General features: G+C 43.4%; 1 protein-coding gene and 1 long non-coding RNA gene across 5 annotated transcripts in view; one reads left to right on the top strand and one right to left on the bottom strand.

Annotated features, from left to right (window-relative positions):
* EVA1C (eva-1 homolog C) overlaps positions 1-23725 on the top strand; it is a 40236-nt gene extending 16511 nt beyond the window's left edge. Inside the window, exons 3-8 of one of the 4 annotated variants that reach the window (XM_057410153.1) lie at positions 2547-2670; positions 5670-5822; positions 16703-16846; positions 20976-21047; positions 21799-21888; positions 23189-23725. In XM_057410153.1, the coding sequence (XP_057266136.1) occupies positions 2547-2670; positions 5670-5822; positions 16703-16846; positions 20976-21047; positions 21799-21888; positions 23189-23586 (981 nt within the window). In that variant the 3' untranslated portion in view covers positions 23587-23725. The remainder of the gene's footprint in view (positions 1-2546; positions 2671-5669; positions 5823-16702; positions 16847-20975; positions 21048-21798; positions 21889-23188) is intronic. The other 3 variants (XM_057410157.1, XM_057410155.1, XM_057410154.1) reach the window with 3 other exon arrangements.
* On the bottom strand, positions 19155-20029 carry LOC130599586 (uncharacterized). Its single transcript, XR_008972268.1, has 2 exons — positions 19865-20029; positions 19155-19548 (listed from the first exon to the last, which is right to left on the bottom strand). It is a non-coding gene; the product is annotated as an uncharacterized LOC130599586 (long non-coding RNA).
* Positions 23726-26704: the final 2979 nt, after the last annotated feature.

The following is a 26704-nucleotide window of genomic DNA, read 5'->3' as shown; positions in this document are numbered from 1 at the left end:
GCGTGGTTTGGCAGTAATATCCTCTCTGCAGCAACAGCATTAGAGCAGTTTTATATGTGTGGCTTGCCCATGCTGTACTGCAACTTCTAAAGACATTCCAGACATGACCTACAGGCCATGTGAAAGTACATCTCTCCACCAAAAACAGTAGGCCAGATGCATCTTTGATGTCATTTTACTGACTACAGTGAAGTGACGCCAATGATTATTTTAGGCTTTTGAGTGCCTTTGTGAGGTCTCCATGGGCAGTTTTTTCCCTTGAATATAATAAACACAGCATGGAATAACTTCTGTATAAACTATCGTGATCATTCAGGCACTGTCACTGATCAAAGGCATGAAAGCATTTTGACAAGGCCACGAACGTGAGAGATACAAATGCTCTGCGTCTTAGGGATGCATCTCCTGTTCTGTCAAGGAGAAGGGATGCATCCTGTAAACTGATTTCTTAGAAAAGAGCACCAGTGATCTCATCCCTCCTCCCCTTCCCTTTGGAACTGCATCTGCAGTCTGCATAATTGGCCATGATGCTACCCTGCAGCCAGGAGGAAGCATAACAGGCATGTTTTACAGTGACCTCCTATTAGAAGAATCACTGCAAAGTTAGATCTGTTTCAAGATATTAACAGCCCAGTGCTATCTCATTATGAGTATCATTGTTTGCTTTTGTGCACAGCAACATGATAGAAAATGTGACTGCTGTTTGCATTAAGTAGGAGAAAATACAAACAGATGCACAGGACATGATTCAGCTCAGGTGCAAACAGAAGGTGACTCAGTAGGGGACAGATATTTCCACTTGCTAAAGATGTAACTCAATTTCTCCGGCCTGTGCCAGAAGCATCCCAATTAAGGAGGGGTTATTTCTTGGACTTGCAACTCTGTAAAAGAAGAATTAACTGATAAGATTGAGTCTGCTGTACTTTTCCTTTCCTTTTAAACTCTTTAGAGTGCACTTAATGCTCAAAAAGTGTTGGATGTGAGTCCTCTTCTTTTACTAATGGGAACAAAAAGGCAAGAGGGTTGTAAGATTGCTGCAATGTGCTGCCAGTGTGTATCATTTCTGCTAGGGAGGGATGGCTTCCAGGGATGACAGGAGAGATTCAGCCACTGCCAACTCTCTCAGCCTGGAAACATGAATGCAGCTTGTGCTATCACAGTGGTGAATTTGTGATTCGGCCTCCTGGTATGACTGAGAACTCTTCCGATGAACAAAAATTCCCATGGATTTTACAGGAGTACCTAAAACTATCAGAGAACGGTTCTTATAGCTGCTTGTGTTAAGAGTGGGGTGACCCAGAGACAACACCCTTCTTATCACATCCTGCTGGGATTTTAAACATCAAGAATCATGGGCACAATGACACAGACTATGCAAAAAGAGTGTATAGAGAGCTCTCTCTAAACTGAGTTTTGAAGGCGAATAAGAACTTTGTAAGTACACTGCTACATTCAAACTGGGGTTTTTTAGGCGCTTTGGCTTGTGACTGTATTAAAAACTGGATGCAGACTCATCTTGGGTGATGTCTTCATATTTTCTATAGCTTCAGTTCCAAACCCACTGATGAAGTGGTATCACTAATGTGAGCACTAGGAATACTCAGTCCTTTTAACGGACTTGGAGAGGTGACCCTTTGTTTTTAACACTGCTGACCATTTTATTGTCCTCCTGTGTTGCCACTCCCAGTGAGGCAGCAGAGTAAGAGCCATGGTAAATTGTTGGGCAAAAAAAGTTATCTGGGGTAGATATGGCCTTAGAACAGCATTTAAGAAATTAAAAAAGCCCAAAGGAAAACAGACGAGCAGGGTTAGGATAGAGAGGCACATCTGTGCTAGCTGATTGAACCAATTCTGAAATTTGTTGAAGTGGGAAATCAAGTAAATATGTGATAATGTGTGTAACTGCAAGAGAGGAGTGCCCCTTAAACAGGAGGTCCTAAATATAGCTATATGTAAGGGTTGTGCTTAAGTGTCAATAAGCACACTACGTCTTAGTTAGTGTTAGAACTTTGAACTCTTTCAAGTGAAGATACTACGGAATGAGTGTGATCAGGTAAACTTCAGTAGATGGAGACAGAATGATTAAAAAGGCATCTTTTTGAGTTACCTGGACAGGGCACTCCCATAAATGCTATCAGGAGTGAGTGCCTCAGGCAAATCAGAGGCTGGGGACTGAGCATCTTCCCACTTGCTCAGGGCTCTGCACTGAGTCCCAAACACCACTGAGGCTGTCGTGGCACAAGGCAAGATCTGACTGACCTGGCAGGGGCAGAGGAAAAGTGACAAACAACAGCAGACTGGTAACATCCTGAGTTGCCCTGACCGTCACTGTGATGACTGTGTTCCCAGAAACTTGGCCATGACTCAAAGTCCAGTAGAGCTGTGACCTAAATCCAATGGTACAGATGTTTCTTACATGTTAGTAGTGAAAAAGTTGTGAAGGAGTGATTTCTTTCCTTTATAGAACAAAGTACAACTAAGTTTTCTCATTGCTGTGTAGCTTCATACCTTGTTTTCAAGCCTATCCTTTTTGCCCATTGTTCTAGAAAGTACTGGATGAATGCCAAAACCTGAGATCCTGCCAACTCCTTGTCAATAGTCGGGTTTTTGGACCTGATCTATGTCCAGGGACCACTAAATTCCTCCTTGTCTCCTTTAAATGCAAACCTAGTAAGTAATCCACATCAGGCAAATGTGTCTTTGTGTGTGTTTTGACGTTTGTTTTGGTTAAAATGCCACTGCACAAGGCTTTGCATAAATCTGTGTGAAGTTTTGAGACTCTTAGATTAATAGCAGATTGTTTTTTTTCTACTTCACCTTAGCTCTCCATTGTGTTTGCAGCTTCAGTGCGCTTGTTGCCAGCTTAATGAGCAGCGTAGTTTGACAGAGTCAGATGTCAGACATCAGGCTAGAAAGAAAACGTATTTTGGAAATGATTTTTACAGCGCTCCAATGATAATGTTGTATTAGAAAGACAGAGCTAAACACAAAAACAGATGCTTGGGTGAAGGATCCAAATGATGAAGAAGATACCATAATAAGAAATATGCAAAAATGCTGAAGGAGATAGGACCAAAGCTATCAAAGATTCTCTGTTACGACCTCCCATGTATAGAATAATGGCTGGAGGTTGCAAATGTATGGCTAGCTTTATTACAGAATTTCATTATAGAATAGCCTGTATTCTGTGCAGGTAGTTGATATTAATATTTACAGGGACAAATCCTGCCTCAAAGAGAATGCACTTTGTGAGCATGGGGGAAGTGTAAGAAAGATTAAGACAATCATCATGAGGTTTCATTTATCAGTGTTTTTAAACTATTTTTTTTATTGCTATTCTATATAAGAACAATAGCCCAGGGGCTCAGCTTTTTTGGCAGCTAACCTCCAGTGTGGCTGAAATGGGTCCCAAAGAAAATAGTTGAATGATGATTTATGGGTAGCTCTACCAGCCAACTCAGAAATACCATCCCACATCTAAAGGAGAAAGCACAAAAGGTATTTTCTTTAATCAAAGCATTAAGATAGTTATCATAGGTGGAATAGGAACAATTCCACCAATTTATGCGGAGTATTGAAGTCAGAGCAGAGATACAGGAATGGAGTAGGCAAATGTTACCTTTGGCAAAGCACTGACACAGGAACTCCCAGGAAGATTTATTGGGCCAATCATCAGGGGAAAAAGAAGTCTGAAATGTAAAATTTTAATGATCTGGTGGATTATCTTAATGGTTTATTTTTTTTTCATATTAAAATTACTGCATTATTAACAGTAGGTGGATTTTAATTTCATAGTTGTATCTGTGTTATTAGAAATCTCTTTTTACTAATCAAAAGTCGATTGGGATCCTGTTTGTTACTTCTATTAGCTGCTTTTCCCACTGGAAATGAGATACATCGAATACATAATATTCTTTGTGATTTGGAGTTTTACAAAAGTAAGTCAAAAGTGTATTTAACACCAAGTGCTGCCTTAAGACTTGAGGAATAGTCCAGTTCCACTGCAAATTACATGATTTCATGTGACAGGAAATTTATATTTGTAGGTGAGATACCAGTATTGTTAGGTTTGGCTGTGGGAAATATCCTTACTCAGGAAATTATTCGAGTATAACTTTATTTTCAGTCTTCTTGCCTTCAAGTGGTCACTTAAGCAGTTGAATCTCTGAATCTCTTAGTTTTTCATCTATTTAGAAATATCATTACCTTTCTGCAGAGGTCTCTGTTATATTCTTACCCTTACCTTATACTACTTGTGGTTTTGTTTCTGTTGCTTGGTACTTCCATAGCCTCTGCAGCAGCCACAGAGCACAGCCATACAGACACAGAGCCCACTTTTAGGCTGTCAGCCTTTGGGTCAGGGCCTCTGACTGGTTTTCTGGGCATGATCCTCATGGGTGTACGGTATGGCAGGTGCTTCTGCAGAAGTAACAATCTGCAGCAGGTCAAATGGTTTTTAAAGTTGCTTTTTTTAGACCTATACTGGTGACTGCTGATGAGCTCAAATGGAAGAAACTGGAATATTACCAAGAACATTAACCCATTGTTTTTATCTGTTCTATTATAAATGAAACAATGATGTTTTCTTTACTGAATAGATAAGAGGGTTTTCTCTCTCCAGTTCCCCCAGCACCAACACACACACTCCACTCACAGGGATACCACTCAGTAACAATAAGGTTTCCCTTTTCTCCTGCTCAGCTCAGGAGCCTCCTTTTCCTGTTTTCACATTTTGAAGGACAAAAAACCGGAGCAGAATAAATTCTTCTCGGTGGTCTTATCTGCACTAAAATGTTTGACACCATACCTAGACCAGGGAAGAACTGAGCAGTAAAAAGCTGCAACCAGAGCAGCTGATAGACCAGCAATAGACCTCCTTGGCCAGATGTCCAGTTTTAACCAGTTCCCTAGGACGGATAAGCAGTGCTGTCTGGAAGTTGATCTCACTGGCTTCCCACCTCTGTGCCGAGAGTGCTGCCAGTGTGCCTGTGCCAGCTGAGAAAGGGAGGGGGTGTATTTTTCTCAGGCTCCTGATTCACATTGCTTTGTCAGCAAAATGAGCCCGTGCTGGATAGTCACACCCAGGGAAACCCACTGACCTTGGTGGAGTCAAGCAAATATAGCTGAGAGAACCGTCTGGCTCAGGATGCTTAGCCCGTCCCCATGCCTTTGTGCCTCCCATTCTTCAGCACTTGCTCAGTGCTGTATGCAGTGGCACTGAGTGATGCTGGCCATCCCCATGATTGATGAGTGATTGGAGGCTCTCAGCACTCAGGCGGGCATCTGAAGTAGGCATAGAATGCAACATTGTCCTGGGGGGAGACAAAAGGGAAGGATGAGGCTTCCTCTTCTGAGCAGTGGTGGAAAGCAAGCCAGGACATTGGGCAGGAAGGGGGGGAGGCTGTTCTACTGGGAGAGATTGGCAAAAGTTAACTTTTTAATTCCATTCAAAGAGGAGCTGGAGGCTTTAGATAGTCATATGGGAGCAATTCAGCCAGAGGAAACACTCGCTTTGCTATAGGCTTTGTCTCTGGTTGTGATAGTACCGCCATAGCATTCACAACAAAACTTGCAGAAAAGCTGTTTTCTGTCATGCTGCTATTTGCTGCTAACAGTCCAGCCAAGTAAATTGCCTCACGCTACCATATTGTTATTTGCTTCTATTTTAGCTGAATACAAAACCAAATCAGCATGTGAAAACCAGGAACTGAAACTCCACTGTCAAGAGTCCAAGTTCCTTATCATCTACTCTGCCACCTATGGCAGATGGGCACATGAGGAGAACATCTGTTCAACAGAAGTGGAGCGTGTACCCCCCTTTGGTATGTTTTTACATTGTTGATAGACCTTCTCCAAGCAGGTGCAGAGAGAAGGGTGAGAGAAAAATTCAGGTGCAAGAGCAATGGCATTTAAAAGCATCAATCATTGAAATATGAGAGATTATTTCTGAAAGTCAAACCAATTACCCAGTATGAGGGAGAAACATAGAGTAAGAAATATAGCAAACTAATAAACTTTCATGTAGTTAATCAGTACTTAGTATAATTAAAAAACTCTAGTGCTGTTGGTTATCTTGAACTGAGTTTGTGTACACTAAATATCAGCTGTTTGCCTCTCTTCTTCCTCCAGCTTCTGACAATGATTAGGCAACCTGAGTGTCATGACACCTTGTCTTTACCTTCTTCTCTGACCTCTGTTTCTGCCAGCTCTTCCTTGCCTTAAATGCAGACTGTAAGGATAGGGTGCGTAGACCAGGGTCTATTGCTTTAGATGCTATTGTATGTCCAGACTCTTAAGACTATGGCAATATACTAGAAAATTAAATGTGCCTGGGACTTCTCTCTGGCAGCAGCAGCAATGTCGTATGTATGTAGTGCTGAACTTGTACCCTCCAAAGCAGGATGACTGCATGCAAACTGCTTCTTGGAGCTGCTCCTTGGCCTGTGCTAGCTCCTCAGCTGTGATGGGGAGTTGCTGAGAGGATGCTGTTGGCCCGGACCAGACAGGGACCAGACTTACGAGAGTGGAGCCCTGTGTTGCAGTGCCAGAAACATGCCCTCTCACTGCTGATTACTAGTAGAGATGCATCCCTTTATATATTAATATCAATGCCACTATATTAGTAATTAATATAACAAGAGTCTATTAACGTTGCTATAATATTAATATTACTTAGGTCAGACTGTGAACACATCCAAGAACAGACTGTTCCCTTTTGAATAGGTAGAAGAACCCAAACCATCATAGGTAGTTGTTTGGTCTACATCAGTAACCAGTCACTGACTTCACTGTATAGTCTCAGTAGTGTATGATTAACGACTTATGACTTTTTGCCACTAAATATCTAAATTCATAGTAGTATGTTGTTGTGAGGGTGCTTGATGCTTGTATGAATATGTTCAGTGGCTGACACTGGAGGTGTACGTTTTCATGCCATGAAGAAGAACAGCACAAGATATGTATGCTGTTTAAATCCCTCAATACGACAGAGGGAAGGGCTTATATTACTGATGCCAGCCCCTTTCTGAATGTTAGTCCTAGAAAACATGTTAAAAGTGAAATCTGTAAGAAGCATCTCTGAACATCAAGAAGAGATCTATAATGATCAGTAGTCTTAAAAGCCATTTGTCTGCAAACCAGTCTTTCTATTTAGTTATATTTAGTTATAGTAGTGAAGGGGAAAGGGACCTGAGGGTCCTGGTGGATAGGAGGATGACCATGAGCCACCACTGTGCCCTTGTGGCCAAGAAGGCCAATGGCATCCTAGGGTGCATTAGAAAGGGTGTGGTTAGTCGGTCAAGAGAGGTTCTCCTCCCCCTTTACTCTGCCTTGGTCAGGCCGCATCTGGAATATTGTGTCCAGTTCTGGGCCCCTCAGTTCAAGAAGGACAGGGAATTGCTTGAAAGAGTCCAACGCAGAGCCACAAAGATGATTAAGGGAGTGGAGCATCTCCCTTATGAGCAGAGGCTGAGGGAGCTGGGTCTCTTTAGCTTGGAGAAGAGGAGACTGAGGGGTGACCTCATCAGTGTTTACAAATATGTAAAGGGTGAGTGTCAGGATGATGGAGCTAGGTTTTTTTCAGTGATGTCCAGTGACAGGACAAGGGGCAATGGGTGTAAACTGGAGCACAGGAGGTTCCATGTGAACATCAGGAAAAATTTCTTTATTGTGAGAGTGACAGAGCACTGGAACAGGTTGCCTCGGGGGGTTGTGGAGTCTCCTACATTGGAGATATTCAAGGCCCGCCTGGACAAGTTCCTGAGTGATGTACTCTAGGTTACCCTGCTCTTGCAGGGGGGTTGGACTAGATGATCTTTTGAGGTCCCTTCCAACCCTTGGGATTCTGTGATACAGATACTATTAAAACTGTATTGGCTGAAAGTTCTTAATCTGCTCTTAGATAAGAATCCATTTAAAATTGCCAAAACTATGTTTCACGTTAGCTATATTGCATGGTCCTTCACACAGACTTTAGCTCTGCCTAGCTGCTGTTCTGTGGAGGAAGCATTTTAGCAGGTTTCTGACAGACCCATACATCTTTCGTAATGGTGGTATTAGTGTATATATAATGTAAGACAGAGCAGAGATAGCTCAGTTGAACAGGGGAAGTTTAGATTGGATATAAGGAAGAAGTTCTTTATTGTGAGGGTGGTGAGGCACTGGAATGGGTTGCCCAGGGAAGTTGTGAATGCTCCATCCCTGGCAGTGTTCAAGGCCAGGTTGAACAGAACCTTGGGCTATATGGTTTAGTGTGAGGTGTCCCTGCCCATGGCAGGGGGGTTGAAACTAGATGATCTTAAGGTCCTTTTTATACGTAGCTATTCTATGAAAGGCTGCTGTCATGCTTATTTCTTGGGCTTCATTCGTCTCTGGAAATCACTCACTTGCCTCTAATGTCAGCACTTAGAGTTCACAGATCAGAATGCTGGAAACCCTTCATACTGGATAAAGTTTCCCAGTATAAACAGAGAAAGAATTTGCAATAGTAAAAAACTCTCTGCTGTGTCCCCCTGCATACGAGCTTGAGCAACACCCTGGCTGTTGCTGGTTTTGTGTTCCATAAAGTAACATAAAACTGTGGTAATTGGAGAGAGTATAAAACCTGAGGCAAACACAAGATAGATCTGCAGAAGGTGGATAGCACCTATGTGGCTTGGGAGTACACATTCAGTTATCACAGAAGACTTAGCACATAGGAGCCAAATCCAGTTGACACCAGATCTGTCATCTCAAGCTTAAATCTTAGTTATGTGGTTATTTAAGCACATACAGATGTGAGCAGGTGCGTGACTGGACTTTTAAAATGCCTGGGTACCTTCCTCTCAGGAAAGCAATGAATGTCAATGTGATTTTCATGATTTGAGACAATTTAGAAAGCTTACTGAAGCTGCTCTTAATTCCTGAATCAGAGCCCATGTACTCGCATATGTTTGCACCAAAACCTAAATCTTCTCCAACACACATCCATTGTTGTTTCTATCCATGTTTGTGCATCTCAGCCTAATGGCAGTGCTTGAGCATTTCCATTTCTTTCACTGCATCACAGAGAAATTGGGGTGTTTTTAGTACTAAGAGAAGTCATCTGTAGGTCATAATGAAAAGTATAGGAAGTCTCTGTTGAGCTCAGGGGTTTTGCTACAATCCATAATTGATATGGTCTTGCTGGGAGTACTGAGTATTCAGTTAATTGTGCCTCCAGAGCTTGGTGACCGCATTTGACCTCCTTCAACGGCAAGACAGGAAAATGTAAAATTTCTTTAGTATAAAGGCTCTTCTCCATATTGGAAATAGAGTATATAAATCCACCTCTGGTATTGATGATACCTGTGTGGCCTTGTAGGATCCTGAGCCTTAGCTCAACATCTAGCATGACTGCCTCCCCTTAGAAGTAGTTCTCTGAGGCAGTTTAATAATGTAAAGTAGGTGCCATTTTCAATACAGAGAAAGAAGAGCAGTGGCACTGAGGTGTCACCCCTGCTAGGTAAAGCCTTTACAGTAAAGTTGTCCTATGATCTGGTTGCAGGAAACATACATTCAAGTCCCTGTTCTGATTCAGATAAAGAGAAGATTTGAATCTGGGTAAAGATCTGAGCTGCTGAGCACAAGAACATTTCTAACCTGTACTTTAACTGATAAGACGGTCCCAAGGCTTACACCTAATTATATGTGTAACTTGCACCTTTCAGTTCAAAATGTCTCTTGCTTGTTAAAAACAGCCAGAAACAAAAGGCTGTGCTTAGGACAACTCCTCTTGCTCAATGCAGTTGGGAGAGGGAGGGTTTGTCAAAGAATGTGAAATTTCCACACAAGATCACTAGAAAACTTCCCTGCTTTTTTATCACTTTCACAGTTGAATTTAAATGTGGTATTTTCATGTCTCTGGTCTTGCTCTCCAGCTTGTCATCAGGGCCACTCATTCTAGTGAGTTGCCTGCTTCAAAGAACAGTGGGTAAAATCTTGCCTCCAGGCATTTTTTAGGATATTTTGCCTTCAGGAAAAGTTTCTTCTGCAAAGCAAGCTCCTAGCCCAAGTAACAGAGCTCATTGAAGCACAGGGAATGATTTCCATTATAATATCAATGGATCATTGCAGAAAAATAGAAAACTCCAAGCAGTGTCCTGCTTCAGCAGCTGTTCAAATGACTGGAACTGTTAAGACTGTACAGTATTTACAGAAAGTAACTTCCTTGTTTTATAAGATTATAAAAAGCTTCACAACAAAACTAACACTTTTATGGGTGCAGTTTTGTAACAGATGGTTCTGCTTAGAGGAATCTATTGTGCCCAGCATCAAAACAGGAGACCGTAGCAGTTTGTTCCTGTGTGAGTGGTTGCCTTTTGTAAACATTATCTCCTTTGTATTTGTACTAACATGTGCATGAGGAAAGAGAAAAAGTATTAGCCAAAAGAAGTTAAAGAGTTGTGCCAGAACAGGTTACCATAGGGAGTATAAGGAAGATTCAGGTCAACAAACACTTCTCAAATCATAAATTACTCTTGTTAATACATGAAAGTACTTGAACAAAGGCTTGGTAGTGGGTCTCCTCTAGCTGCAACTTGCAAGCTAGAATGCAAAAATATCCTTCCCAGAAATTTCACCTGGATGTGCATTGGCTGGTCAGATGTGCATTCCCTCAAGCACTAATGACTAGCAAAGCCCTGAATTACTTATCTTCATTTCTGGAAGATAGGGTCCTTTCCAACACAGCCCTCTCTTTCACCTGTTCCAACTTTTGGGAGGTTGAGAGGGGAGGTGGAGAATTCAGGCAGTATCATCACATCTTGCATAACATACGCTGGGGCTGGGTTCTGTCCTAATCCCCTATTTCCAGTGAAATGACATACAGCTAAGAGGAAGAGATGTTAGCAAGGCAAGAAAGAGAGATTTAAAAAACCCAAACCATGTAGGTTCATTCCAGCCCAACAAGGCATCATAATTTTGATATATAACAGTATCTTGTGATACTGTGATACCTTTTTTTTTGTGTGTGTGTATCATTACTGTGGACAATTCAAAGGGCCTACCTCCCTTATTCACTAACAGCAATTGAAAAGCATATGGTTTCTTTTACTAAGAGATGTATTATTCTCCTTGTGTGAGCCATTCTCTGTTTAAGTGTCTTGAGAGCAGATGTAAATGAGGTAAAGGTACAAGCAGCTATAGGCAGATCTGGAAATGCTTACACACTGAAATTATTAGGTTCCTGTTAGCTATAGACTTCTAGGTGCCATAAAATACAAATCATGTATCTAAAATGCTGGATATTGAAGTACAGACACTTCAAGGAGCACTTAGTCAATTGACAGAAACACTAAGCCCAGTCCTCTGCTGGGCGAAGAAGAAAGCTTGTAACTCAGAGCTGCTACAGAGGAGGTGGCCAAGTCTTTTCTAGACTACAAGTATCACTGTTTCGGCACCTGGGTTTGCCCTTCTGTTCCTGAGCATCATCGTGCTCAATTGTTCAATTTTGCCTCCACCACAAAAATCCTAAAGTCAGCTGTCTGTGTGCAGACATGTGAAAAGTTCCTTGTCTGTGTCAGCCTGAGCAAACTGAGAAGCTTAATAGGTGTTTTGGGCCCCAAAAGGTGCCGGTAGGAGCCATTGCACACCTTGGCCCCAAATCTTATCAAGCAAATCTTATCAAGACAAAGCTCCCCAAAAATAAAAAAGCGTTCACAGCTGTGGCAGGATGAGAAGCGATTGTTTGAAGGGAAGAAGAGAGAAGCCACTATTCTTAGAGTCCAGTTAGCTTTCTGCTGAGATAGATGAACAGGGAAGGTGACATTTGGCTGAGCAGCTGTTTGGAGTTGCTTGAAGCACACTCAGACGCACATCACTTCATCCATTAATATTTCATTTGCCAGCAGTTCAGGGGTTTTGTTGTGTATAGTTCTTTCTAGCTTAGATTTTTTAACTGTTTGGGCATGCAAGTCTAAAACAAGGGAAGGAACTCCTGCCTGTGTACGTGCAGGCCCAAATGGTGCACAAGAAAGCAGCAAGCATTTCAGCAGAGGGAGTCTTATCCCTGCTGCTGCCACCAAGCACAGAGCTCCACTTGTCTCTTGTCCTTGTGTTAATGCTGGCAGGTGGTTCCCCCACTCCATGCATATATAGGAGGGAAGGACCAAGTTTGGGTTGGGTTTTTTTTGGTGCAAAATACAGACTGGATTCTGAACTCAGAGTTGTTTGTAAATAAAGCCAAGCAATGGGCTAATCTTGTGCAGGCTTACAAGGGCCTCACAACAGGCACTGAAGTGAGAGGGAGAGAGAGGGTGCAGCTTTACAGAAAGCCCTGGTGCTCTGTTCACTTGTGAGGAATGGCCTGTGCTGGCAGTAAGCAGTATTTTTAGCATATAACACTGCCGTGTTTACTGGCAATATTTGGACCTGGAATATAAAGGTATTGGCCCCACTTTTTGTAAGTGCTGCTGGTCATATTGTGTGTTTTTGCTAGAATCAGCGGTTCAAATGGCCCTTTTCTGATGCATAGTCAGGACCCAGTGTGCCATGCTCTTGCATAAATTACCATATTATTATGGTAACTTTCTTTAGGAGTCTGCACCCTTAGCTTGCTCCAAACTCCATAGTTTCCCTTTGTCAATTCTTATCCCCACAGCTGATATTTGGGCTCCACAAAGCACAAGCCATCCCAATTTGGTAGTGTGAAATCTTTGCTTTCAGTTGATTTTAAAAGCAAGCTCCTTATTCTTTTGCGGGTAGACACAGTCCAGAATGCATAAAGCAGTGTGAAGCCAGCAGTTTGGAATGAAAAGCAAGAAGCAGCTGGGCTCCAGTACTGGAGTGACAAATTGTGGACGGGTTTCTTTCTTGGGTGCCCTGGTCCTTCATGAGCACATTACTTTTTATGTCATGCAGGTCTATGTTTGAGACACATTCCCTACCCACCATGTCTTGAGGCTTGCCTTGTGCATAGTGATGTGGGAGAAGATATCGATTAGTAGTGTTTGGAGAGTGAGACAGGATGCTGTAGCCAGAGCTTGGCACAAGATGCTCAGGCCAGCTCTGGCTGCTCCATCACCTGGAGGTCTTGTGTGGCAGAGCGGAAAGAAAGGGAGGGAAAGCTCCTCCTGTCTGAATTGAGAAAAGCTTTAAGAAACCAGAAGACAAATTGCTTCTCATTAAAGCTTGCATGATTTATAGCATGCCATTTGCATGCCAAAACGTTCCTAAACAAAACTAATTAGGGAGCTGAAAGAGCCTTTCCTCCACAAACAATGCTTTTTACTCTAACTGTGAAATGGCTGCAGTCAGATCTGATAGTTTATTACTGCATTAAGAACCTCTTCTTGACACCCGTATCTCCATGCTATCCATATAAGTGTCTGTTTCAAAAGATCCACCAACAGTCTTGGTGTGTAACTGGAAACTCTGGGAGAAAGGCAGGAAGAATGGAGTGTTTTCCCAGCCACACACCACTGCCTCTTCCACCACTGCTGGTGGATGCCACCAGCCTTCTAGCACATTGGGAACACAATAAACTGCCTTTTAAGAGGCAGTTTATTTTAAATGTATGGTACCAATTTAGCAAGCTCCATAAACATGAATTATTTAGTTTTAGGCAGTCCTGCGAGGAGCAGGGAGTTGCACTCGATGATCCTTATGGTCCCTTTCAGCTCAAAATACTCTATGATTCTATGTGTAGCTCAAACGTTACTTATTCAGAAAGAAAGCACATTGCATATTTATGTTCATCTCCTGATTGGTGATCTTTGGGACTGTTCAATGGGACCATTCACTCATTTACTTAAAATGCAGCACTGACTGAATCCTGTCCACATTCAGACACTTCAGTAAGGTGTTTGACCAGAAGGAGGGTAAGTTGTTCCTAGCACGAGCTCTGCGTTGCTGGAGATGGATTGCTATTAGAATCAAGCATTTTTGGCTGATGATAATAGCTTGAACATCTCTTCAGCACACACTGATTCCTCTGACTTTGGTGCAGACACGCTTCTGTAATGTCTGCTCATGTGAGATTGTACAGATGAACCTGCAGGTGTTGAGAAAGTGGCCTTTGGTACCAAGTACACAGAATTCCTTGGAGCTGAAATCATTGCTCAGCTGGCATCATAGCTGCAGGGAGAGCTGGTGGGGAGATAGCAAGGACACACGTGAACCAGAGAGAAAAAAACTGAACATTTTTTGACTGAATCACCAAAAACCAAGATCTTGTTAGAACACAGGAAGCTGTTGAATGGGGGAGGGTGTTTATTATAGGTCTTTCCAGTTAGCAACTGTGCTGTCCTGCAAAAGTAAGCCTGCCTTGATTTGCATTTACTCACCTGTGACACCAGGCAAGCCTTGGGAAGCTCTCCAGAAACTGGTCTGCCAAGAGCCTGCAGGCACATGACAACCAGCTCCTCATGTAGAAGAGCCAAATCCAACATGAAAATAGATGATAAGGAACCATTAACGTCCACAGAAAACACGAGAAAACGTCTGCCCAAGGCAGAATGAAACATGTACTCACTGTATCACTGAATTTATGGAAAACCAGCCTCCTGTTTTTTAAGACACTGTGAGTAGCTCCCAGGAAATTTGTAGAAAACATAATTCAGTTTGCCAGATTGCTGTTGTGCTCCAAATCCATTAAATTATGAATCATCTGATAATTCCTTCTGATACTCCTGAGTTGTTTTTGTACTTCCCAAAATAAGCTACTTGGCTGCCTAAAATGTCCACCCAAATATATCACAACTCATCTAAAAAACTAAACTGGAGGAAAACTAGAATGGCTGAGTTAATCAGAACTATCCAGTGTTTTGGGTCAGCTTTCCCTGGCTGCCCAGCAGCATCCAGGGACACACAGGCATTAGGATTTCAGGTCTCTGAAAACACAAAGGAAGAGTTGCTCTCCCAGAAATCCATGTCCAAAGGTAACCCGTGAGCCCTTTGCCAAACAAGCAAATCAGCCCAGTATCTCCCAATGGCTCCCCTCAAGTGATATGACTTACTTAGGGCTGGTGTCAGCTCCATCCCCGGCAGTGTTCAAGGCCAGGTTGGACAGAGCCTTGGATGACATGGTTTAGTGCGAGGTGTCCCTGCCCATGGCAGGGGGGGTTGGAACTGGATGATCTTAAGGTCCTTTCCAACCCTAACTATTCTATGATTCTATGATTAACTTTAAAAATCACAAATCTGCCCTATTTTCACAGGTTAAATGTCAGTCTTCTTTGTCAGGAACTCCAGTCTCAAGCCTCCTCTTTCTTTTCAAACAAGATTGATTTGGGGAACCTTTGGAGTGTTTGTAGGCATTGCTTCTTCTTCCTCAAAACAGGCACAGATAAGCTTCAGGAGTTGAAAGATGACAAGATGCCATTCTTGTCTGAGTTTTACTATAGGAAGAAGGACTTTAAATGCCCAGAGAAATCTGTTTTCAGACCTCTAGAATGTCTTTGCCTTGGAAGACTAGAGTGAGAAATACCTGTCATCCATAGAAAGTCACAAAATGCATGAGGTAAAGCTGACTGGAAAGCAGACAGCTTCAGCAAAATATTACTTACTCCAGACTTGTAATTCCTACATATTTTCTATTTAGAAACCAAAACTAAGGTTTTCCTTTGTGGCTTGTGGTTTAGCACATGGGGGTACTGGCAGCTTAATCACATCTGGAGACATTCTTTCTTTTTTTTAAAGCAATTCTTTTAAAGTTTGTCTGATACACACTTTCCCATTCACATAATTTCAGCTTTGGTGCAAAATGCTGCTAATCGAGTCTTCTTCTTTTCTAAATTGTGGTAGAAGGTGTCAGTCTTCATAATAAATAATAAAGAAATGAATAAAAAAATACCAGTTCTGGGTACAGATGTTAGCAAGGCAGGTTTTTACACACAGCTCACACTTTTCGGTACCCAGGGAGAGGTTCAGCAGTCTGGACTTTCTTCATCTGCACAAAGTCAAGGGTAGTTTAAACTGCTTTGAAAATGATGTGGGTTACCTCCCGTAATTAGGGCATGAAGGCAGTGCAGTGTAGAGGCCATTGAGGTTGCTTTAGGCATGCCAACTTGGCTTGTGGTGGCAGCCTTACTAGAACAGCCTGGAATTTGGTGTGGGAGGAAAAAGCCAAATACTTCCCTGGTTAAATATTGAGCCCACTTTGACCTTTTCGCCACAGTAGAAGGACTCCTACCAGCAACAGGTAGGGATTACAAATCAAAAGCTACCTTTAATGCACCAGCCTTCACAGTAGCCCTGGCTGCTGTGACACACAGAAATTGATCTCACCTGACTTGAACTGAAAATAGGCATCCAGCCAAATCATCTCAGTAACCCGGGAACCAAGAGAAAGACCTGCAAACAGCATTCCATCTCCCTTTATTTACACACTCATCTTGAGATGGAATAGGTGGAGAGCTATTGGGATGTGCTTATTTTGTCAAAGTCATCGTGAAGAGAACATAGAGGTCTTACATTTGGCACCCATTTGGAGCTTGATATGAATTTTACTGCAACCTTAGGAGGCACCTGGAAGGCAGCATGAGGTACTTAGCTTGCTGCAAGTTCACATTTGCATTGCAGCTCACTTCCTTGCATTGACAAATCTTAATATTTAATTCTGAAATCCTGCTTAGGCAAACATAGTCCTGAAATCAATAGCAGATTTGTGTCTCTAGTTGTGCACATAGCAGCCATCATTTTTGGTAATGCCAGTGTTGTGTATTTATTGTGTGCATTTTTCTTTCAGACTGTTTGTCTTACACGGCGCTGGAAGTTTTATCAAAAAGGTGTTATGGGAAACAGAGATGCAAAATCGTTGTCACTAGCCAGGATTTTGGAAGTCCGTGCTTGCCTGGAGTGACAAAATACCTTAACGTCAGCTATGCATGTGGTAAGAGCAAATGCATGATCATTCTAAAGCCCTCATTCTGCTTGCAAAGCAAAACAGTGCCAGATAGTGCACACATATGGAGACACACACACATTCACACTGGAGCTTCTTAAATCTCCCCTTCCTTTTAATATAGGAAGTCTGTGACAAAGCCATAGCAGAACAACCAAAATATGACTATTCCATGATTCTATGTGAACAGTCCCGTGGGCAGAGCTGCACTTAATGTAAACTCGGGCATCACAAGGGTTTTTTTTCCTGTAAAATGAAGTTGACAATACAATATATGGCATGTCTGAGATTTTGAGAAATACTATCAAAATAAGAGTCTGTTCTACAGGATTCACCTACAACAGAGCTAGGAAAATTAAGCTGGCATTGCCTGCCATCAGTGCAGGTAAAGCAGTCCAGCATAATTGAAGCACTGTGTACAAGGCCAGTCCTGAAATCTGATTCACATGAGCACACCTACAGCCTTCAGTCTTGCAGAGGGATTTCCTTTCTCATGGGTAAAGTCTCATGAAAAGTAAAGGTTTGAGGTTATACATTCCTTGCAGGACTGAAGCTTACTTCCGCTCCTTCCTCACACAAGAGAGAACAGTTTTCCATATCCTTTACCATAGACTAATGTATTTACATAAAGGGAAAGCAGAATTCCCCACATTTCCTTTTCTCAAAAGCAGAGGCCATGGGAGAGCAAAGTGTAGTATCAATAAAGGTGAGAGAAAAGTGATTAAAGGGGTCTCAGAACTTCCCTGTAGTGCCTTGTTTTGGTATTGCACATTTTTAGGAATGGCTGTACATTTCTTAAGCCTCAAACAGATTTTCTAAGGCTCTGCTTTCCTCTGGCTAGCTATGGGGTGGAAGTGTGAGGGTCAGAGGTGATTGTCTCTCATGCACCTCTGCTTCAAACAGAGGATGCGTAAAGGCTTTTTCACCAAGTTACCACTCTGCATACTATGCACAGGTCAGAAAGGTGCCAGCTGTGCTCCTTTATGGCCCTTTCTTGTCTTAGGGCATCACAACAGTGACATGGGGACATACCAGAATCCTTTTGGTGCACCTCTAGTGAGAAGTGATTATCTGGGACATGGTTTTGGAAACAGGAACGTAGGATTGATTACCAGATCACTGTGTACCTGGAGATCAGAGGAAAATGATCCCTGGCTTCTTCCTTGCTGGCATGGGAGATTTTCTTTTCCAAAAGTGTCCCCGTGAGTTAGTTGTTAGGTGACAGGCATTACAGTATTTCAGCTTGATGTTGTTGAAGAGAGCTGGAGATCTGCCTTTGCACTTATACCTTATATTATTGTGCAGTTGCCTTCATACTGTAGTAACTTTATGAATGAGTTAATGGAATTCTCTTTAAGTAGAATAAGAGTAATGGTAATAGATCACTTTCTTACATACCTGTGTACTAGAAAACCAGGGTAAGTTTGTCTGCAGCGAGGTTATGCATTCTGTTGTTTAGTGAAGTGATTTTGCAAGAACACCTGGGTAATAAACAATGTTATGTGTTGCTGGCACATTTTGAAGACTTCTTCTGCCAAATCCCACTGAGCTGTGCAATCTGAAGCATTAGCCAATGATTTGCAGGTCTAATTATTTTACAGATCATCTAGTGAACATGGGAGGAGTTTGGGCATATTTCAGAATGACATTTTACATTCTTTCCCCTCGCTATAAGATCCCCACTAACCTGATGCTTCCCAAGATAAGGTAAATAGGCCTCCCCGTGTAGTGACAGAGCAGCCCATATTCTCTGAGGGCTGTGCCACATTTGGAAGTATTTCCATTACGATCAGGAATGTGAGGAAAAAAAGCCATACTCCCACCTCAGTGGTCAGGGACCATTTAGGGCTGGTGTGTCCGGCTGCAGTTTTACATTTGCAGTGAATTCCTGCCAGTAAAAACTCCTCAGGAGCCAGGAGGTGCTGGTTTCTCACAGTCTCAGTGCCCCCAGTGACCTGCTCAGCATCATCTCGTGTCTGCACAAAGTGAAATCTGGCTCTTGCTGAGGCTGGACTTCAGGAGCCTCTCTCAGGAGACACAGCTTCTGATGCACCATGTTTTATCTGTGCTCCCTGGATGCCAAAGTCCATCTGTGGGCTGCCTTTGGCAGCTTCAGTAGGTGACTGACTCCTACCCTACTTTACAAAGTAGTGCTGGCACAAGTTGTAGTATGGATGTGATTATCTTGATAAAAATTCCTCACGCTAGTACCAGTTACTCTGTTCAGCGACCTGATGCAGCCTATCATAGTTAAAGTCCTTGTGTCTGAAATTAAGCCATGAAAATTAACAATGCAAGCAGCCAGGAGCTTATTTTGTCCATGCCATTTTGAATTAAACATCTCCTTACAACAGATATTTCAATGGCATCTTAAATAACTGTTCAAACCCAATGGGCACCCATGGGGAAAGTACTCTGCCCAGTAGCAAGCAAAGCCCTGGGAAGCTTCCCCTGGGAGGGGAGCAGGAGGAACATCAGCACAGGTGGAGGAGCCCCTGCCTGGGCACCAGGCCATGCGACAGGAGCTTCAGGTCTCACAAAGGCACTGGGGACGGTGCGTCCTTCCCGGACATTCTTCATAACACACACACATTGTTCATAGCAGCCAGGCCTGCAGATCCAGAGTGCAGTCTGGAAACAAACCAGGCTGCTCACTGTCTGCCTCCTGCACCAGCAGAAGTACCCTGCTGCTGGAAAACAGTTAAGAATTACGATGATGTACAAGCCAAAATAGGAATGAGCTCATTTTCCCCTATCTCTGTTGGCTTCTATTGCAAACAGGAGCTAAAATATCCCAAAAAATCCCTTCATCAGGAAAAGAAACAGCTACGACTTTGAGCCCACACACAAAGAAAAGTTCTGCTCAGAAAGAAGTGCTATTTTTAGTTGTTTTTCAAATGAAAACTATGTTAAGCTGCAAACCTCAGTCTCCTGTTTTCCATTTAACTTTCCTTAACACTATTTCTTGGTAAATGTTTCTGTGTGGGATAAAGGTGAGTGTTATACCTGAAATTTCTTCCTTTTTCTTCCCTTCACATAAGTCTGAAAATCAATCAATCTGCCTTCAGATAGTACAGGGGACAGGCGCCAAGATCTGGGTATCTGAAGGGCCCATTCATTCGACACAGAATATGTGAACACTCAATGCCTGCGTGATGCACCTGCTTTTAACTCTTTCAATTATTTGAAGAAGAATATGAAAACTTATCAGGGGAAAAAATTAAAGAAATGAGAAGAATGCAGCTCATCTCACCCAGTGCATCTCTTCCCATCCTGCGCACCTTCCTCCTTGGTGGCCATTCATCTCGGAGGCTTTGCAGAGGACATCACACAAGAGTTTATCCATTTCTCCTTGAATTGCAGTGAATTATCCTCATGTAAAACCAGTATCTAGATGCAGTTTAGCATCTGACTGTAGCCCAGTTGACTTGCTACCCTTGTGTCCCACCCCTCAGGCTTGTTGTGCTTCCCTTTGTCTCCTGTCCTTGCCCTTCTGCTTTCCTTTCAATCTCCTTCCCAGATACTTTATTGCCTTTCCCACCTCCTTTTCCTCCCTGGCAGTGCTAACCCTGTGTGCAGCTTGTGCTTTACCACCCTCCCATGGTGCAGCATCCCAGTGCCGTGCCTCCTGATGCACCAGATCTGTTGGGTGGTGGTGGAGGGAGGAGGGCGTCACCAGTCACAGCATCTCTCCTGGGCACTTGCCAGCCATCAGGGTTAGATGTATGGAGTATAACCTAGGCCATAACTAGCATAGCAGAAGTCAAGGCAATGCAGCAGACGGTGGCAGCAGCCCCACCTGGGGCAGTTATGGTGGGGATAAGCAGCACAGCTCTGCCCGGGGCTACACTGCCTCTGCAAACACTCACAGCGTTTGGGTGCGAGCATCTCTGGGCCACTGAGGAAGCTCAGGCTGGCTGCAGTGCCAGAGCCAGGCTTGCACACTGGCAGGGCTGGCACTTGTGTCCAGATGCAGCTGCCTGCTCCAATCGCTTCAATACCACCATCAGAAAGCCAATTTATTAATATAAACCCGAGGCTAGCAGTGGGGTGGGTAACTAACTGGGGATCTGGTTCTTAAAACTAACAGTACATAATTTGTCTTTTGTCTTTTTAGTTCCTAAGTTTATCCTGACAGCTTTCAACCCCCTGGTCACCAATAACAGGTCTTCCGTCAAGCAGAATGATGGTATGTGCCATCAAAATACAGGGTTTGCTGCTTTCCTTTGGTTTTGGTCTGAGGGAGGTGGGACAAGGTGACAGAAACCCTGCTCAAACAGCTGCTCTTCCCTTCAGAGGGCAACATGACAGGCTGGGAGCAGGATGGGACCCACGGGAGCATGGTCCTGCTGTCATAGCAATGCTGCGAAAGGAGTGGGCTGTTCAGACCTACCCATAACCAGTGCGCTGCTTCCAACTTTAGTTGAACACTGGGAAAAGGAAGAGTGAAACTGCAGTGGTTTCAGGGTGATGTCTTTCAAGAGTTATGTCAACACCTGCTCTTCTTAAACGCAACTAAATGAATTATGTGGCTGATGCACAGTCGCTGTCATCAGTAATGGGAGTGTACTGCAGTGATTGGGCTGGGAAATCCATTTGAGAGCTGAAGCTTAAAGAAGGAAAATAATTTCAGAAACCTCAATGGGAATAGGGAAGGGGTTTCCCTTGGTAATACATTCTTTTAAATAAACTTGCCATCTTCATTCAGCATTTTCAATACTTTGATTTTTATACTTTAGTTCAATATTTAAAGTATTTTATTTACCTACTATTGTTTGCTATAATGTCCTGCAAGGTTTCTATGGCACAGCACTGGCCTGCCTGTATTTTAGGTAGACTTGTTAGTTTAAAAGTTACTGGGTGAATATTGCGTGAGTATCAGTTTAGTAGCTTCCTCATCTGTGATATGATTGAATTTGCTTTGCCTCCTTGTGTCACAGGTGTCGACCTTGATCCAAAGGAATCCAGACTTCCAAAGAAAGATGGAATTATTTTTAGCAACTACTTGGCTACATTTGCATACATTAGAGGTAGGAAACTGAGGCTGAGATTGTTTGGCTCATTAGATCATGGCATTTTGGGAAAAGGAGGATTATCTCAGAAGGTCACAACTGGTAATCCCATGTTTATAGTAATGATATTATTACAGTATAGTCACAGCCTTGTGGATGGGACAATTGCAGCATAACTGATATTTATAGAATATTTTCCATCTTGAAGGATCCAAACTCTTTAAGAGACTGCAGCCAAGATTTTTTTTAATAAATATTTTCAATGGGGACTGTTGATTGTTCAGTATTTTTGAAAACCTGACCTGGGAGCAGTGCTGGAGCCATCCATTTTTGGGAATGTTGGTTTGCACACATAAAAGGATCATCAAGGAACAGTAAAAATAAAACCAAACCAACCCACACCCAGCCATCCCTGGTGTGGGACGTGGCAGGTTTTGTGACTTAGCAACACTAAGGCAAATAAATTTGCAATTACCAGATCTCCAGCAACACGGGAGAACTCACAGACTGTGGAAGTGAGCAAAGGCTGTTGTTGAGAGCGATTCTGGAGCTAAAGTCGCTGCTCTTCTAGAAAACACCAAGAACCAGGCAGCTGTCGAGCATCATCCCACAGCCTTTGCAAGGGCCTCCCCGGGCAGCCCCAAGGGTGGCCACAGCCTGACAGCACAGCGAGACACTGTCCCTGCTGTGTCACCTGCCTGCCCTCGGTAGCTCTTCCCAAACCCCCAGACCACACCACCCTTGAGACCCCCCGGGCAACACCCCGAGCAGCCAGGGCTGGGTTTTACAACCCATTGAGAAAGGCCGTTGCCACATCTGTCTCACTTGTTACTATACCGAGAAGTGATCTCAGGCTATGTCAAGGAAGAAAAATGCTCCCTACTCAGCCTGGTCTGGAGATGCTTCCGTGGCTCTGTGGAGCCCAGAGTTTCTCTTCCCCTGCCCCTTCTTCATGAGGGTAAGGCCTGTTTTGGCAGGATGGCTGGAAAAAAGAGGGTATGCTTCTGGTAGCTGGTTGAGAATGTTAGTAAGCTGCTAATAACAAGATAGGGTAATGTTAATTTATAACGTTATTAAGAGGCTGGGTTGTTCTGCACAGTAATTTGAAGTGTCAGAGATGGCAGCCTTCAGACGGCAAGTGCACGGTGGTTTCGGTGCATGCTGGAAAAGGCCTCCTCCAACTCCCCATCTTCCCAAGCACACTGCACCAATATGGCTATGTAATGTGGGGCACTTTGGAAATGACAGCTGACTTCTTTTGCAGCTGGGATTTGTCAGGGATTTATAAAGTGTCTAAGCACTGGCTTCCTGATTTCAGATCACCTTGAAAGAGCCGCGCTCCTGTTTTTGTCCAGTGTTTGCGTGGGATTAATCTTCACGCTGTGTGCTTTGGTGATCCGCACGTCGTGCTCAAGAGACTTCCAGAAACTGCACCGAAAGAAGGATCCCTTAATGCCAGAAAGTACTAGAGTGCACGGTAACAGTGAAAATGAGGAAGAGGAAGAGGAGGAGGAGGGTTCCTCTGATTCGGACATCCAGGATGGGATAGTGGAACTTTACAGACCTTCTTACTCAGGTTACAATTCAACAGAGGCAGCAGAACTGGCCGAAAGGATAGAGCGCAGGGAACAGATCATACAAGAAATCTGGATGAACAGTGGTTTGGATATGACACCTCCTAGAAATATGGATACGTTTTATATTCATGAACAATAAATGGCTTATTTTGGATGATGCCCTAGCCCTTTTTTTTTAAAAAAAGAAATGTACCTTCTGTGAAGGAACATTTGTATCAATCACATAATTATTTGTAAAGTAAGAAGAAATATATGCAATAAAAGAGTTTCAAACCCTTGACTGTCTATAAATCATTCTGTGAGAAACCCTTTTACAGGCTTTCAGTTTTGTCATGTTATGAATCACTTTTCACTGTAATTTGGGATCAACTGCCATATGCAGGTTAAGGAATATTAAAAAAGGAGAAAAAACATTTAAGCAGCATAAGATGGAGAAACACCTTCTGCCTTCTGCCTTAGGATATGGCACTTGTAACTAGTTAGTGTGCTGCAGCTCATAAATTAAATGAGAACGTGCTCTGTTGATGAGAAATGCAAGTATTATTAATAGCATGAACGAGACAAAGTAAGATTAAACGCAGGTTCTTGAAGCTTTTCTGCTGTTTCCTTAACCCAGCCTTTCCCTAGTAAGACCCATTCCACTGCTAACAGTGAGCATTGTTACAGGAGGTTTAAGTTCAGGTCACTTGAGCCCAGTTGGTGCAGTTACTTAGAAGAGAGATGTGAAAGAAGCCTCTCAGGCTCTCTGGGGTGGAAACTAAAAAGAAGTTCACAGTATTTCAGTGAAAATTGTCATGGTTTGAGAATTAGTTTCCTTTGTAGCAGCGTTCTTGACTGTAATACAACAGCACCTGGAGTCAGGCACACTTTGACATAGAGAGATTTCACAATACTCTCCAAGTCTCCTTTCTTAAAGCACATGGCCAGCAGATAGGACTAGCCCTAGGAAGAAAACTCCTCTGAAGAATGGCCATAAGGGCAAAAATCCATCTGCATTCAAGACGTTCAGTGCTCTCCTGTTAAGAAAAAGGCACCATTCAAACATCAGGAGATAGATACTGCCCAAGATGTGATTCTGCTGTTTCCTGTGCTGGCAAATTTGTGAAGCACGAGCTTGAAAATGGCTGTTTTCATAAAAGACTCTTGGAGCTGACACATACTAAGAACATCACTTCCTAAGTGAAATGCTGTGTTAGTTTTTCTGATACTAAAGCATGGTTTAGAGCCAGCACTTGGTTGAAGGTTCTATCCTCAGGTGGTTTTTTATAAGATCATAATCTTCACTTTGAAACTGTTCAGCCAAGCCAGGTTTGGTTTCAGTCAGATAGAAAATTAAACCAGAAATGTACTGAAGCTGAAAACACAACCTTCCTGTCTTTAAATAAAATGTCTCCAATATTTTAGCTGCAGTCCACAGGGAACTGACTGAACAAAAGGAGGAAAAATGTCACTTCCTATTGCTAATACTTCATGAGTTCATTGTGCTTTCCCGCTCAGACGCTGTGCTTTTAGGTAGAGTGAAGTAGTATGAAACACTTGGAATGAAAAATGTGACATGACTTGTCATTTCCTCCTGATACAAAGTCAAATTAAGCATGGGAAAACTTTAAAGGGAGGAAGGGGCTTGCTCGGATGACTAAGGCACAGTCCTGTGCTCAACTGGAAAAATCTTAGCAGCAATTAGCATCCTATCAGCGGAAGGAAGAGCGGCTGAGGAGATGGACAGAGAGCCAAGGTCACCTGTGGCACTGGGAACTGCATGGAACACACGGCACAGCCCGGGACTCTGGCTGCATGCCTGCTGGGACTCTTCTCTGTTCCGATGGAAGGTCATCATAGCCTCTGCTACTGCACAGTATTGATGAATAGGTCTGGATCTGGAAAGGCTCCATGCCTTTGTCCTGAGGCTGGAAGAAGGCAGGTTTTCCTTTTGCTGCCCTTGCGAGTAGGTGTGGGACAGCTCTGGTCAGGAGCTGGCTCCTTCCTCCTCACTCATGGCGGCATGTGCCACCCATTTCCCAGTCACAAGGCAAGGGGACTGATCTGCATCCCAACGATTCCCCCTGCTGACAGACCATATGATTCAAAAACTGTCTTCTTCCTCCTGCTGGCCCTCAGAAGAGGCTGTCAGTGATTGCAGAGATCAGGCTGGGCTCCAACACATAGTGAGCCAGGCTGAGGGTGGGGGCTCCTGGGGCTGCCCCTACCCCAGCACAGGGCCCTGCTTTGGCTGTCTCCCCAAAACACTGAACCCCAGTGAAACTCCCTCCTGAAGAGCCCAGGGCCCACAGGCCAACTGATCTATCTTTGGAAGTCATCTGTTCAGCAGTTAATGTTTATACTCACTAAAATCTGTGTTATTTTCTTTCTTCATTCTGTATCTGCATGCTTCTGTGGGGGTTTCATCCTGAAGCTGACATCGTAACAGAAGCTGGGATTTAGTCAATCTACCAGACTTCACTTTGCACAAGCCTAGGTAAAATGAGCATGTGCTCGGGGTGGCCACAGTATCACAGAAGGGGGGAGGTCGGAAGGCAGCTCTGGAGGGCATTTTGTCCACCATCCCTGTCAAACAGGGCCACTACCTAAGGCAGGTTGTCCAGGACCGTGTCCAAACAGCTTCTGAGTATCTCCAAGGATGGAGATTCCACAACCTCTCTGTACGACATGTGCCAGTGCTCGGTCACCCTGACAGTGAAAAAGCATTTCCTGATACTCACAGGGAATTTCCTGTGTTTCGGTTTGTGCCCATTGCCTCTGGTCCTCCCACTGGGCCCCACCAGTCTTTTCCCTGTTGTTTTGTTCTCTTCATCCATGCATGTATTTCATCCGATAGCTCCACTTTGGGGTTCCAAGCAGAAAACAGGGGTGTTCATTCATTCCTGGTGATGAAGCAATCAAAGTGGCAGCAGATCAGCACACGCCAGTCTGCAACTTGGATGTTAGTCCCTTCCTTGGGGCAAAACTGCAAAATACTCAGCTTTTCCCGAGCCCTCATTCTCTCATCTACTTTTACAATCCTGGAGGGAAAAAAACCCAAATCCTTTGACTTAAAGTGCTGAACAACTCGTTTCTCTGTTACCTTTGGTAGGTGCCTGTAAGTGACTTCACAGACCTGATTCCCTCCTGATTTTTCCTCCCCGCCTGCTGCCACAGGCTGCAAGTGGGCAGTAAGATTTCTGCGGATGCCGGAGCAGAGCTGGCTTCCCAACATGGAGCATTTCACAGCCTCTGGGAACGTGTCTTGAGAAAAGAAT

This window comes from Pezoporus wallicus, unplaced genomic scaffold, assembly GCF_028554395.1.
Source record: "Pezoporus wallicus isolate ANWC-B61680 ecotype Strahan unplaced genomic scaffold, APGP_CSIRO_Pwel_v1 contig_7011, whole genome shotgun sequence".
NCBI classification, from domain to species: Eukaryota; Metazoa; Chordata; class Aves; order Psittaciformes; family Psittacidae; genus Pezoporus; species Pezoporus wallicus.
Note: the sequence above shows the minus strand (reverse complement) of the source record. Positions and strands in the feature narration are given on the sequence as shown.